Source organism: Phyllobates terribilis, unplaced genomic scaffold, assembly GCF_046119375.1.
Source record: "Phyllobates terribilis strain yellow unplaced genomic scaffold, ASM4611937v1 Scaffold_1__5_contigs__length_1240528914, whole genome shotgun sequence".
Taxonomy (NCBI): domain Eukaryota; kingdom Metazoa; phylum Chordata; class Amphibia; order Anura; family Dendrobatidae; genus Phyllobates; species Phyllobates terribilis.
The window spans coordinates 1,057,232,327-1,057,248,242 of NW_027362761.1; the positions used below are offsets into that span (position 1 = coordinate 1,057,232,327).

Sequence of the window (15,916 nt, forward strand, 5' to 3'; positions counted from 1 at the left end):
GTCATTATCTCAGTAAATTGTAATAATTAACAAAAAACACCTCCAAGCCAAGGCTTCCTAAGCATTTAAATAGGTCCCTTAGTCTGTTTCAGTAGGCTCCACAATCACGGGGAAGACTGCTGACTTGACAGAAGGCAGTCATTGACACTAAGCAAATGCAAAGTAAATTTTGCATTTCATTTGGAAATCAAGGTCCCAGAGTCTGGAGGAAGAGTGGAGAGGCCACAATCCAAGCTGCTTGAGGTCTAGTGTGAAGTTTTCACAATCAGTGATGGTTTGGGGAGCCATGTCATCTGCTGGTGTAGGTCCACTGTGTTTTATCAAGAACAAAGTCAGCGCAGCCGTCTACCAGGAAATTTTTAGAGCACTTCATGCTTCCCTCTGCCGACAAGCTTTTTGGAGATGGAAATGTCATTCTCCAGCAGGACTTGGCACCTGTCCACACTGCCAAAAGTACCAATACCTGGTTTAATAACAACAGTATCACTGTGCTTGATTGGCCAGCAAACTTGTCTGACCATAACCTCATAGAGAATCTATGGGCTATTGTCAAGAGGAAGATGAGAGACACCAGACCCAACAATGCAGACGAGCTGAAGGATGCCATCAAAGCAACCTGAGCTTCCATAATACCTCAGCAGTGCCACAGGCTGATCGCCTCCATGCCACGCAGCATTGATGCAGTAATTGATGCAAAAGGAGCCCCGACCAAGTATTGAGTGCATTTACTAAACATACATTTCAGTAGGCCAACATTTCGGATTTTAAAAACATTTTTCAAGCTGTTGTTATAAAGTATTCTAATTTACTGAGATAATGACTTTTGTGTTTTCATTGGCTGTAAACCATAATCATCAACATTAACAGAAATAGATCACTATGTTTGTAATGACTCTATATAATATGAGTTTCACTTTTTGTATTGAAGAACTGAAAGAAATTAACTTTTTGATGATATTCTAATTTAGTGAGATGCCCCTGTATGTTCAGTGTTTGAAAACTCTTAAAAGAAGCTCCAAAGATGTAAAGCAGTTGAAAAAAAGTGATCTTACCAGCCTTCAGGTAGCTTCTGCTTGGAAGCCACTTACTAGTTTATTCAGTACTAGTGTTAAAAATTTGCCGGGAATGATGTTGCAAAAAACAACAAAAACTAAGTGAATACACACCTGCATGAAAGGCGCCCTGTGCACATAACCGAAGGGTGTGTGCACACAACATTTTTCGCCCAGGTACAGTGATCCATAGCAGCACTGTATAGAAAATAGCTCACAAGAACTCGCTTCTCGCCTAAGAAATTGGCCACCTCAGTGGTAACTTAGACAAGGAGTTAAAAACTAGGAAATTTAAAAATCTGAGAATGGAGAGGAGATTTAAAAAGTAAGTTGCTTGTTTTTGTTACCACTTTTTGCAATTTTGCTAATTTACACACATGAAGCCTTCATCTTTACTACGTCCCGGTATGTGTTCACTAAGGAAGTGAAAGTCTTGTGCTAACCTGCGCGGAGTCCTTTCCCTTTGAACCTCCAGAGCTTTCAGCGCTCCCATGGATTGGTGTCTTCATAATCAGTCGCTTCACTTCACCATTTACGGCTGTTTTCTCACTTCCTTCACACTGGATTCCTCACTACCTATGGAAGGTACAAGCTGTGGGAACAATTTTCCATTCTTCCATAGAGGAGGGCTTGACTTGTAGAACATACCATAAAGCTTGTTCAATAGAGATAATGTAACGGCCTCCTCCAGCATCCACCCTTGTATGTAGCTCTTGCTGCCTTTCTCTCTTGCTCCCAGGAGATCCTTGCTGCTGATGCTGTGAGATGTGTTGTCTTGGTGAAGACTTGGATGGATCGGATAAGTGCATAAACACTCTGGAAGTGCTGCTCTGGGACCTGATTGATGCTACATTAAGGACAGGGAGAATATTGTGGGAAGTAAGATAAAAGCACTTGAAATGGGATGAGGAGTTGGACAGAGAACATGTTGAAGGTGAAGTGCAGACAAACAGCAAGTCATGAAGTGTGCACCAGAGAAACCCTAGCACAAAGGCATGAAGATCACAAGCCATGGACTAAAGAATCCTAGCCGTGACCGGCAATTATTCCGGAGTCTTCCCAGATGCGGACCCTGCCCAGTACTGGAGAGTCTCATAACCCTTGTCGGATTTGATTGTGAAGTCCTCTGTAGCAGATTTGGATAACTCTCCTCTTTCTGGTGACCATGCTGAACTACAGGAAAAGAGAATGCCGCAGATCTGCAGTCTGGCCGCTTTCCTTTGGTCTACATCTTCTATCATCTGCCAAATCCCAAAACTGTGGCGGTAAAAACAGCAGAGAAAATTGTAATTTCACTGTTATAGATTGTAACTTTAAGTACTGTACTTAGTTCTAGTCTCCTGCGGTCTATAGGAATATAGTAGGATTCTAAAAATTATAACTCTATGAAAATGTTATTTTATAATTGTGCTTTTTTTCCTGTTTTGTTGTTGTCATTGGGATATAGTTGGAAGGGTGGGGTGCCGGTTTACTAACTTAGTACTTGCTAATAATGCTTAAGGTATGTCTGTACCTGGCTTCCATGATGGCTAGAAATCAAGGTGGTTACAGCTTAGTGTGTGAATAGGTGACTGTTAATTCTTCCCTGTATGCCATTGGATCTAGCTATGCTTGTATGTTTGCACATATTCTTCCACTGTTGCACATTTGTAAGCTAAAAATTAAACCTCTCAAAAGTGGATGATGACTTTTTTAGAAAATGATTTGAAGCAAAATTAAAGGTGTTTTTTGTGCTAAATCATTTGATAAAGATTTCATCTCCTCTAATGCACAAATGGGATCGACCATTCTATTATTGTGATTGCAGGAATTTGCCTACAGATGTTAATAGTATTAAATATAATTATATATTTTAATGCGTGCGTGCGTGCGTGCGTGCGTGCGTGCGTGCGTGCGTGCGTGTGTGTGTGTGTGTGTGTGTGTGTGTGTATTTTATATAACATAGGGAGAGGGAGGGAAGGAAAAGTCAGCTCACCAATTGGTGTATGCACCTTGCATCACACGGAGCCGCCCTGGTCCTGGTGGGAAACTATGCAGAAAATAGGAAGAAATCTCGAGCGATCGGGAAATAAAATGTCCAAAAACATTATTTATGAAAATCCAATAAAACCATAAATCTGGAAATCCGCAACCACCAGTGTCCAGTATTAAGAAACCACGCGTTTCGACTGCACCAGTCATGATCTAAGACTGGTGCAGTTGAAACCTGGTGGTTGCGGATTTCCATATTTATGGTTTTATTGGATTTTCATAAATAAAGTTTTTGGACATTTTAATTCCTGATCGCTTGAGATTTCTTCCTATTTTCTGCATAGTTTCCCACTCAGACCAAGGCGGCTCCGTGCGATGGCTCCTTAGAAGCAAAGTGCATATACCAATTGGTGAGCTGACATTTCCTTTCCCGCGTTGGCTAGAGAGTTAGCTAGAGAGTTAGCTAGAGAGTTAGCTAGAGAGTTAGCTAGAGAGTTAGCTAGAGAGTTAGCTAGAGAGTTAGCTAGAGAGTTAGCTAGAGAGTTAGCTAGAGAGTTAGCTAGAGAGTTAGCTAGAGAGTTAGCTAGAGAGTTAGTTGTCGTAACCATGGATACCTAAGGTCCTGCAATGCCTGCACATGAGGAAAGAGACATAGCGAATCAGAAAAACTATGCTACATTTCTAACTGGGGGAATTTGCTAATATTATTACACCTACTAAATATTGGGATAGGATCTTGGAGATGGGAAACCCCTTTAAAGTCTTTTTGGTGATATTAACCTGGCCTTTATGTTTTTTGAAAACCATGTGTCAAGAAAAAAAGACAGATTTCAATTAAAGTCGCTAATGGTAAAAACTGACACACGGGCCAAACACTGATGAAACTCTCATGCAAAACACTAATGAACAATGATCTATATTTTTATGTAAAAGAAAAATCAGGGACTTCTGAATGAGGCCTAAAGTGACACTATCCATATTCTAAGACCACCGTAGTAGTCTATAAGGAGAATGTGATGTAGGAGACTGACTGACTGAATTCAAGTCTATTATCCAATGGCCTTATTTAATATTTTTTTTTTTCTTAGTAAGTCTTGTCTGTATTGGTAACCTAAAAAGTGATGTATGGCTACATGTGTGTCCTCTGCCTGGCCCCTCTCATCGGGTGACTGTAGAGCTTGGTCCACAGAGACTCCATTATGTAATGTTACATTCCTCAGCAGTGTGTAATGATATGGCGTATTACATGCGAGATCATGTATACCCAACTCTGCACTAACTGCTGCAACCAAGTACAATGGCGTAAAGCCCGACGCTGCAATCACCAATAGCTAGTGATCTCCATGTACACAATGTACACAATGTAAGGTCGATTTATTAATTTGTTCATGTACATATATCATATTTTTAGCAATTTTGCTGTTTATATGGGCAAATCCCAAGAAGGATTGTTAATTGAGACTGGAAAAGAAACTACTGTGTATAGGGGAGCCTATCACTGCTGCATATAAAGGGGTGTCTGCATTGTTGTGTTGAATGTTTTTGTTGAAAGTGATATCTGAAGATGCTTTTTTGATACCTTGTCTTTGTCTCTGTTAGCGGGAGGTCTGAGTTCCCCCAAAGGAAAGTCTAGTATTGTAAAAGCTTCAGCTGTGATTGGGACAAGATCTCTGCCTAGAACAAGAGTCCCATGCAAAGGACCAACTCTCCAGAGGACTCCTAGTGTGTCTTCCGTATGCAGCACCCAGAGCGATCACAGCACTCTGAGTACCAGGTGTAAGTACAGTGTTCACCTTTGGCTCAAATGATGGTTGGGCACTTCACTTGCACTTATTATGTTTGAGCACCTTGTCATTGGCACACGGAGGTGTCCATCCTATCTCCATTCTTTGCTTTTTGCGCACTGACAACGCGTTAATATGGCTGTGTGCACGCTAGGGACAGTGGATGCACCCATATGACGCCACATATTTATTATGTTGTGCCTGCATTGTCCTTTTTTATTTTCCTAATTGCAACTTTTTGACTTTTATACTGAAGGAAGCATGCATTGGAGAGGATGAAAGGAGCCGTTCATTTCTTGCAGCTTCTCATTGACTCTTATTTTACAGCTGTTATATTCGTATTAATTGCATTGAAGTTGAGGAACTGGAAAACAAGCCTGGTCTCTGCCTTACAGATCTCTGCAGATCTGACAAATGTGGCTTTGCTTATGCTGCATCTCCACTGCTAAAGGAGCCTTGAGCAAATGCTAAATGTGCTTATTGTATCCATTCTCCTATTGCAAGTACAGACAAACGGCTACTTTATTATGTATAAAATGCCCTTTGAAACAAAGCTCCTTCTAACCATGTGGCCAAATTATGCAGCCTACCCAGTGCAGACTTTCCTAGTTAGACTTTCATGTTGGATTAGTCTGTCCTGCCCACCGCCTCAAATCCTGATTACTTTCCACTCTAATTCATCGAGAGCACACAAAGGAGTGAACATGGCCGGTGCCCTTTTGTCTGTTATCTGGTTATGATCCTTTACCTTAAATGACCGTGCCAGGCGGACACCGCAGTTGCACAGAGAACGCTTTGCCAGTACAGCTTTCTATCAATTCCACTATAAAGCTGGTTGCTGATTCAGGGAGACTCTCAGATGTTACCTTCCTGACCTTGCTGATTGTCGCATCCTGGAGCTTTTGCATAATTCCTTTGTTGGCTTCGGCTGCTGGGAAAAGAAGTAGGTCATTTTCTTTTCATGTTTGAAATTGATCCTAAATTAAATGTCATTCTCCCTGAGCTGCTTACTCTCGGAGTTGCAGGGGGCTCCAGCATTGAGATGTCTAGAGCCCATTTACGGAGATGACATTGGTAATTAAGTGAAGCCCTCTAGGAATGTATTGCATGCAGACTACCCAGGCTTTTTTTTTTCTAGACTGTTCAATTATTTAGGTATCCTTTTTAGAAAAAAAGGCAAAAAAAACAGTTAAGTTGTTTCTACTCCATGGCATGAATGCACTGATTATGAGCACACAAGTCTTGTAAAACTAGACAATAGCACTTCCAGTTAGAGTCCACGTTACTCATAAATGGTCAGGTTTTAGAGTTAGTCAATGGGAAAATGTTAAGGAACCACTTAAATATGTCTCATAATAAAGTATAATCTGAAACAATGATGGGAGTGGTCTTCTGTGATGAGCCTTTAGTTTGGAGTTCATTGACTGGGCACATTCTGCTGTAGACTATAGTGGTCTCGAGTCTTCTGACTGGTGGCAATGCTGGGTATGTGACATGGAGCTTTGGATATGGGAATGAATTGCTTCCACAGTTGAAAAGGGTAAGTATGAGAGGACTACATTAACTGCGACACGTTAATATGCATGTTCATAAAATACTGATAATAGTACACCCAGGAAAGGGACAAGCTCTTCTGGTCCCCTAGATGGTGAGTTCAGAATGCAGCCACCAGTGTTTTCATCCCGAACGTTCTGCTTAATGGTCAGTGGATGGGTGGTCTAGAAGGGGGTAATCCAGTTTAAAGGGACTCGGTCATGCCAAATTAACAGTGTAAACTAAGCACAAAGCCTTTTATTGTAGACACCCTCTATACAAATCACACTTTTAATGTTCTAATCACAGTCTCTGTTATGAAGAAACTGAAGTTTAACCAAATGCGTTAATTGGGCTGCTTGGTGTACCCTCTATGTGCTCCAGGGGCTTCGTGTACTGTTCCGCCCACAGGATTTTGTGGCTTCTCCCGCCTGCTGACCTGGATTGACAGATCTCTACCTATAAAGGCAAATGGGCAGAGACCTGTCAGTCAATGTCAGCAGGTGGGGAGAAGTCGCCGGGCATCCGCCTGTCTGACTAGTCTATAGAGGGGTCTCTGTCCTCAGCAGCAAAGTATGATTTTTCTCTGAAATGAATGTTTATCCATGTTCACCGGTGAACTGACTGTTCCTGGCATCTTTCAACAAGGCAAAATTCAGAGTTCATCACCTGATATAATTAGTTTAGAGTCAGATACCTGGCTGAGTTCATACAGCCAGTGCTGATGTATGCTGCTCGTGGTTCAGACAGCATGTATCCACTGTCAGGTTCACGTTAAAGATCAGTAGCAGATAAAGGGCTGGTAGGCAGAACAGCGTGATATATACTGATGCAGACCCCAGATTGCTAATTTTTGGAGATTTGCAATTTTTGAGACCCACATTATGTTAGGTTTCTATGCACCCTAAATATATGTACGGTTTACAGCCATTTAGATTTTTTATAAGACCAAGTCACTGCTCTGTTCATAAAGCCCAATCTATCAATGTCTGGTTAAACGGTGTTCCCTGCGCAGGCTCTCGGACCGTATAGAAATTACAATACTAAATAATGCGGAGATATAGTCGTCATCAATTAACCTACTGTAAAAGCTCTTTGTTTCTCTGCAAATATAAAGTATTGTGCCATTCATATTGCCGACATTATTACGGAGTGAAGTCTTTCCTTTCCATGCCCTGATCCAGGCATTGTATTCTGGCTGGAAACGTGTTAAGAATCCCCAGGATCTGGTGACATGGCAGCAGTGATGACATGGCTGCTGCCGGTCTGGCATGTTGGCACCGCTGCCATGTGAGCAGACCTAGTAACAGAGCAACGAGGACTTTATCCAGGTAATATTTAATAAGGTATATTTTAGTTGCATTTCACAGGCCGACCTATCGTTTATCCCACTTCTTATGGCTTATTCCCATTGCATTCCATGTGTTTTCCATTGTGTTTTTTTTTCTCTCCTTTTTCCCTTCCTCTATTTCCAGTGTGAATGAATGAAGTTAACGTTTCGTATGATGGGTTTTAGATATTTGTGGCCCATATCATTTCAGTTGACTTATTTTTAGCCATTTTTTTTTCCCCTTTTCCAGAAGGTTTGGGTAGAATGGGGAGAGATGGGAAACGCAGCCAAGGCTTTATGCCATGTGATAGGAGTTACTATATGAATCATTTTGACTGCAGGAGTTCCAAATATGTATTTTTATTTGATAAACTATTTAAACACAGTAAGTTTTGTTCTTTTCTCCATTTTTGTGTAATGCTTTGACAGATACTGATATTGGGTATGCTGACCTTAAAGCCACCAGATGCCTCGGTACTACATCTATTCTCTTCAGTTTAGTGTTTATTAAAGTGACATCTTATATGTCATGGATGCTATTAACCAGGTCATCTAAGGCATTAACCTGACTGGATCGGAGTTGCCTCTTACGCTGGCAGCTGTGACAGGCTCACTGTGAATATCAGCCGCCCTCTTGCCACTCATCTCAAGGGTGTATTTAATTACCCATAAGATAATTGTGATGGATATACTGTACGAATAATGTCGGGAGGGAAATAAGGATCAGGCAAGTTGAGGTTAAATACCAGAAGAAGCTACCAGAGACTTCCCCCTACTCCCCCACCCCACCCCATACACAATAGATAGCTGTCAGCAAATATTGGCTCAGCCGAGTAATCCTGTGTGCTCTATGAAAGCCAGGAACAACAGGATCAGCAGTCCATCATTATTTCCCCTTCATCATCCATTGGTGCAGAGTTGTAAAGACCCCACCCCATTACTTTAGATTGTATTGATGGGTTCGGCCAACATTAGCATAATTTGTAGGGACCTTTACTTCGATCTCCTTATCGAAAACGTATTAACGCTTGTTTTATGTATAGAAGTGAATCTCGAGAAATGACTCCTGGCCAAATTAAGCATTCGAACAATTATCTGAGGCAGTTTTTCTCAAAGAGTGAGGTCCCTTTTAGTTCTTGGTAAGGCTTAAATAGAGGAGCAGTTTTTATAAAATTTGTCATTAACTTCGCAGACCCTTCTTGAACTACAATTAAACGATTTAGCTAAATTTAATACATTGAGCAATAGTTTTAATAATCAATTGGACTCTCTACTGTGGTTGGTGGGGCCTGGATCTCGTTATGATCTGATTGGTGAGGCCTGGATATTGCCATGTTCTGGTTGATGAGGCCCCAGTAGAAAAATATTGACAAGCCCTGGTCTAAGGTATATGGGTACCTTTAGGTTTAAGATGGGTATGGTAGAATACACACTGAAAATCTGCAGCAATTATGCCTGAAAATGGTTAATACAGTAGTTTCTGCGTAAGATATTGTCCTTTATTCCGTTTTATAGTCATGCATATTGACCTGAAAAGGAATCTGCGTGTTAATAGCTGTTCTTTTAATATTTTCTTTTTTTTTGTTTACTTTTTTTTCTCAGAATTTTTAATTAATTTTGTTTTTATGTATATGGAAACATTTACTTTTGTTAGTAGATCATGGACACCTAAGTAAGTTTTATTTTTATTTTAATTATTACAGCTACAACTGCAACGAGCAGCATTAGGACTGATGAAGTCCCTGCAAAGTGTGTAAAACAAAATGGAGCAGCTGGAGCTCATGCTGCGAAGGTTACCTTCCCAAGAGTCCGCTCACAATCTCTTAAAGTCACCCAGACTGCGAGTAAGTATTGGTGAACAGACAAAATACGACTAATATTAATATTAACTAACAGGCCAGACAGAATAACTGAGGTGCAGGTCGGGGGGCACCTGGGAAATAGTGACCACAACATTATACAATTCCACATGTGCTTCAGTAGGGTGCCCAGCAAGGGAGTCACAAAAACACTGAACTTCAGGAGGGCAAAGTTTGATCAGCTAAGAGATGCCCTTCACCTTATAGACTGGGATAGTATCTTCAGTAATAGGAGCACGGATAGAAAATGGGAAATTTTCATAACAGTCCTACATAGTCACTGTAGAAGGTTCATACCTTATGGGAATAAAAGGGCTAGGAATAGGAGGAAGCCAATGTGGCTAAATAAGGAAGTCAAGAGGGCAATGAAAAACAAAAAAAGGGCTTTCGGTAAACTTAAACAAGAAGGCAGCGAGGAAGCGCTAATATCTTATAGGGAAAAAAACAAAATCTGTAAGAAACAAATAAGAATAGCAAAAGAGGAGACAGAGAGACTAATTGCCAAGGAAAGTAAAACAAATCCCAAACTGTTCTTTAACTATATAAACAGTAAAAGGATTAAAACTGATGGAGTTGGCACATTGAAAAATAACCTGGGTAAAATCATAGAGGGCGATGAGGGTAAAGCAAACCTACTCAATAGCTTCTTCTCCACTGTTTTCACAAAAGAAAACAATTTATCGGAGGAAATGCAGAGTGATAAAGTAAACTCTCCGCTAAATATCACCCACCTAACCCAGGAGGAAGTTCAGAAACGCCGAAATAATATCAAAATAGACAAGTCACCAGGCCCAGATGACATACACCCCCGGGTACTAAAAGAATTAAGTAATGTGATAGACAGGCCGCTGTATCTTATATTCAAGCACTCTTTATGGACAGGGACTGTCCCACTAGACTGGCGCCAAGCAAATGTGGTACCAATATTCAAAAAGGGGTTTAAAAGTGACACTGGGAACTATAGACCAGTAGGTTAACGTCTGTTGTGGGTAAATTGTTTGAAGGATTTCTTAGAGATGCTATTGTAGAATATCTTAATGATAATAACTGTCTAACTCCATATCAACATGGATTCATGAGAGATCGCTCCTGCCAAACAAACCTGATCGCCTTCTACGAGGAGGTGAGCTCACAGCTTGACCGGGGAGAGTCAGTGGATGTTATATGCCTTGACTTCTCCAAAGCGTTTGATACCGTGCCACACAAAAGGTTGGTATATAAAATGAGAATGCTTGGTCTGGGGGATAATGTGTGCAAGTGGGTAAATAGCTGTCTGAGTGATAGAAAGCAGAGGGTGGTTATCAATGCAGTAAGCTCAGGGTGTGTCAGGGTTACTAGCGGGGTGCCTCAAGGGTCTGTCTTGGGCCCTATATTATTTAATATATTTATTAATGATCTAGTGGAAGGGTTGCATAGTAAAATAGCAATATTTGCAGATGATACTAAACTTTGTAAAGTAGTTAATACAGATGAGGATAGGGCACAGCTACAGGAGGATTTAGATAAATTGGGGAGTTGGGCCAAAAAATGGCAAATGGGGTTCAATGCCGATAAATGTAAGGTCATGCACATGGGAAAGAAAAACAGCAGTCACCCATACATATTAAATGGGAAACCGTTGGGGAAATCTGACATGGAGAAGGACCTGGGCGTCTTGGTTAATAGCAAATTAAATTGGAGTGCCCAGTGTCAGGCAGCAGCTGCGAAGGCAAATAGTCATGGCATGCATCAGAAGAGGAATAGGGGCATATGATGAAAACATTGTTCTTCCTCTGTATAAAGCGCTGGTAAGGCCGCACTTAGAATATTGTGCACAGTTCTGGGCTCCGGTGCTCAGGAAAGACATATTGGAGCTAGAGAGGGTACAAAGGAGGGCGACTAAGGTAATAAAGGGAATGGAGGGACTAGAATACCCAGAGAGGTTGTCAAAATTAGGCCTATTTACGTTGGAAAAGAGAAGGCTTAGGGGAGACCTCATAAACATGTATAAATACATCAGGGGGCAGTACAGAGATCTCTCCCATGACCTGTTTATACCAAGGATGGTGACAAAGATGAGGGGGCACACTATGCGTCTGGAGGAAAGGAGGTTCCTGCACCAGCATAAAAGGGGATTCTTTACGGTCAGAGCCGTGAGACTCTGGAACTCTCTGAGAGAGGAAGTGGTGATGTCCAACTCACTTAATGAGTTCAAGAGAGGCCTGGAGCCTTTCTTGAGAACAATAAAATTACATCTTATGCTTAGTGATAGTTAATTAATCCAAGGATTTAATCTGACTGCCAGATTGGTGTTGGGAAGTGAATTTTTCCTCAATGATGTAAATTGGCCTATACCGCATGTTTTTTTTTGCCTTCCCCTGGATCAACGCTGCAGAATAGCTGCAGTGCACAAGAAATAGGCTGAACTCGATGGACGCTTGTCTTTTTTCGGCCTTATAAACTATGTAACTATTTCTGGTAGGAAATCTATTTCCCTGCAGTTATAAAAGTCTAAATGAATCCCTTCCATTCACCACTCCCAGATATTTCGTTAGGAATTTGAGTATCTGAGAAACCCCCTCCCGTTGATTTCCAGGAGTTTTTAGCCTAAGTTTTACCTGAAGCAGCAGTTTTGTTAATTTCCAATATTGAGGGTGGGTTTCTTAGCTTTCCCACAGAAGACAACATTTTAATGCTCTTTGGGTGTTGCCTGTTATTGATATTGTCTTCCGTTTCAAAGCTGGAAAATGTTTCATCATAGTAGATTAGTGGTAATTGCTGCCTCCCACACCCTTAAATAAGATTTTTTTTTTTTTTTTTAAGCTTTTGTGAGAATATTTGTTTCTTTTTTTTATTTGATAGTAACACATTGTATGGTACATGTCACGTTGTAGATGAGGAACTTACACAGGACCGCATGTTGGAGAAAAAAACATTGTGTACAGTTGTAAAGTTCAGTGTAATTTTGCTCTTCATGGGTATACGTCCTTGCTCCTCCTGGGCTTAGGAGTCCAGTGGGTGGTCCTGGCCAGTTGTCACTCACTATCTTTGTATTTTAACTAAAACTTCAGCACCTCCTATCCGTAGCACTATTTAAAGCCATTAAAGTGTTCTAGATTGTGATGGAACCAGAACACTTTTTTTCTTTTAATGCAGATTTTTGGACGTTGCAATTTGTGCATTAGTTTACTCTAGCCAGTGTGGAGACCAGCACATCTCACTACTAGAGGAACAGAAGTGAAGCTTCAATGTCATTTCTGCGTTGAGTCACTAAGTAGAGCCCACCCACTGGACTCCTAAGCCTAGGAGAGCAGAGATATCAAATTCAAGATATTGTGCATATTCTACCACAAAGCTTTGTATCAATTGGCTTGTTTCCTTCTGTTCTAGTCATTGCTGCCTGCAGATCAGACTTGTTCATCATGACTGGTTCTTCTTTATAAATTATCTTTTCAGACTATCATAATTGCAAACAAGGCTCTTGTTTTCATTTGCAAAATTCTGTTTTTTTATTTTGACTTAAAGGGAAGCTGTCGGCAGCATTTTACTAACTAAAGTACAGGCAGGGCCATATTGGTGCTGTCATACTGATTACAATGATACCCCAGGTGAAAAAAATCCACTTTGGAGATTTTCTTTAATCCTTGTTTAAAGTTTCCTTGTATTCATATCTCTGTGCATCAGGGTGGGCCTGTGGGTGACACTGTGAGAGGGGTCTACAGCTTTGTTCTGTCCCCGTCGCTGTGTCTGGGTGTCTTTTTCTTATAAAATTTCGTTCCATCGACGTTCTACCCACGGGCAGCGATAGCTCAGATTGGTCAGTGCTATGGCACCATTTTACTGGAAGCTCACCGTTATGTCAGTCTACACATGTGCAGCCGCCGGCACCATTTTTCTGAATACTTCCAAGAACTCAATTTGTGCAAGTCCCTCCCGCGACTAGGACAGGGTCAGCGTGAAATTTTAAATAATGAAGTAAGACACCCAGACACAGCAAAGGGAATGGAACAAAGCTGAAGACCCCGCTCACAGGCCCGCCCACCTGCACAAAGATACAAGGAAACTTCAAACAAGGATTAAAGAAAATCTACAAAGCGGATTTCTTCACCTGAGGTATAATTTTTATCGGTATGACAGCGCCAATATGGCCCTTTCTGTACTTGACTTAGTAAAATGCGGCTGACCAGTTTTCTTTAAGAGCCTGACTACCTGATCTGATCATTGTTTTTCGTCATATATCATCTTCAATAACGAAAAACCTTGTGTAAGTTATGTTCAATGAGGCCCCAAGGAAGTCTGTGAGTGCCATAAACTGGTAAGGGTCTTCAATAGCCTGAATGTGGGCAATTGGAATAAAAATTCTGCTTTGCTGCCCTGTATTTTTCTTCGTAATTGTAGTATTTTTATTGTGTGAAAGATAAACTTTCTCCTCTGCTCAGGTACAAAGAAAAGTCCTATTTTACAACAAGGAGTCACAAAATCATCTGGTTCATCAGGACTGTTGAAGCGAGCAGACGCTAAAGGTATCAATGGAGGTAAGAGCAATAATTAGTCTGCTGATTATTCTGAAAAACTCTAAATTCTAAACACTCATCTGCCTGACAAACCGGATATGAATGCCTACTGTCCTTCCATTGGAGTGACGGGGAATATTTTTTTCTTTTAACTCCCTTTTATTTCAGTGTTGAGGGAACATATATTTATTATTGTTCACAAGCTTTGTATTCCATGCAACAGTAATGCTGATTTGAAGTATCCCAACGTCTGTGAATGAAGGTGTAAGATTTATCTGATCATCTTCTAGATTGTTTCTTCTAATATGTAAGAAACTAAAAAAAACAACAAATCCTTGCAGTAATGGCAATCCATTCTTTATTCACAGATGATTATTATTATTATATTTTTTTGAGGATGTTGTGCGTAAATGACAGTGTGTTTCAAGCTACATTTATCTGATCCACGTATAGTGGATTTATAGATTTTATAGCTGTGCTCTGGTGAGTAGGGAAGAATTGTAGAGGGGGCACACGGGGAGCATAGGGCCTCCACCACCTAATGGGATCTAAGCTTGCTCCATCACTCGCCATCCCTGAAGCCTAAGAGAAGTTAGAGGCTCCTTTTGCAGTTTGGTAGAGTTACTGGTCTGGCAGCTTCCGTGCCTCCATAGCCTTTTGTGGAGAGAGCCATGCACATTATGACTGTAATGGGACGTCGGATGGAATTTGGGCCCACAAATATTTTGCCCAGTGACCTTTTTAAAAAATAAATAAACCCAGAGTTAGCGCTATAAGAAGACCAACAAAAAAAATTGCATGCACGAATATCAGAGACTTGTAAAATGTATAAATCCATAGTTGAATCGTTTAAAACACACACTCCACTAAAAATAACCCCAAAAAAGTCTGAAATCATATTTTGGATATTTCAGGTACCCTCCATGGCCTAAAAAGTTCTGCCATTGGTAAGTCTTCAAAGCTTCTCTTTTTTTTTTTTCTAGTCTTTATATTATGCTGGAAATATTTGATCTGCAGTTTGTTGGAGTGACTCATATCACTGAGGGATATGTGTAATACGGATTCATTACTATTCCTGGAAGTGCGAGGCTTAGAGGTAATTTCAGGAACACAGTATAATGCTCACTTCTACCCTATGAATGTGCTTCTGACTGCTACTTGCAGAGCATTGTTTGATTTTTCACAATATGATGTCCCTTCTCTGGTTCTGATCATTAAGCTGCTTGAAGGTATCTTCCTTCCAAGGAAATATTTTAACTGCAACAGCTATGTGCACTTACTCTACCTTCACGCGTGAGGCCACCATTCTTGAGGTGGCTCCTTCAGTAGACAATCTGTCACTCACTGTACCCAGCACCTATTCTTGAATTCCCCAGGGATGTATGCACACAAGATGCCTTGCAGCTCTGCCCAGCACTTACTTGGTCTCTGATTAGCCTCAGCTTCATGGTCCAGTCTCCGTTCCTGGGAAATGGCGAGAGATATTGAGTGCAGCACGCCTAGAGGCCTTTGGTGCCAGCGGCTGCCATGATGACCAGTCAGCACTATGGGCTGACGGAGCATTAAACACTAAATTACCGGCTGTCAGTCACCGCAGGGCTTATACTGTTGATCGTATGGTCACAGGTTTTGTCCCTGTACAGTCACAATGATATGAACCTACAGCTTGAGATACTTTTAGTGAACTGATCAGTGTTCTTGGTGCTTGTAACATTCGGACTGTTGTGTGTTTTTGAACTTGCGTTGTAGACATTCAATAAATGCAACCTTACACCTACTGCATCCACAGCGCTCCTTTTTTTTGGGGGGGGGGGGGGGAGTAAGAAATTATGCATTATGTCATTTAAGACGTTAAACTTTTTTTGCTTGAAGAGGTCCATAGTATTTAGTGTCA

General features: G+C 41.0%; 1 protein-coding gene across 5 annotated transcripts in view; it reads left to right on the top strand.

Annotated features, from left to right (window-relative positions):
* MTUS1 (microtubule associated scaffold protein 1) overlaps positions 1 to 15,916 on the top strand; it is a 227,430-nt gene that overhangs the window by 113,971 nt on the left and 97,543 nt on the right. For 4 of the 5 annotated variants that reach the window (XM_073645396.1, XM_073645394.1, XM_073645393.1 and 1 more), the window contains exons 4-7: positions 4,623 to 4,799; positions 9,374 to 9,514; positions 13,948 to 14,043; positions 14,937 to 14,969. In XM_073645396.1, coding sequence (XP_073501497.1) covers positions 4,623 to 4,799; positions 9,374 to 9,514; positions 13,948 to 14,043; positions 14,937 to 14,969 — 447 coding nt within the window. The remainder of the gene's footprint in view (positions 1 to 4,622; positions 4,800 to 9,373; positions 9,515 to 13,947; positions 14,044 to 14,936; positions 14,970 to 15,916) is intronic. The other variant, XM_073645397.1, reaches the window with a different exon arrangement.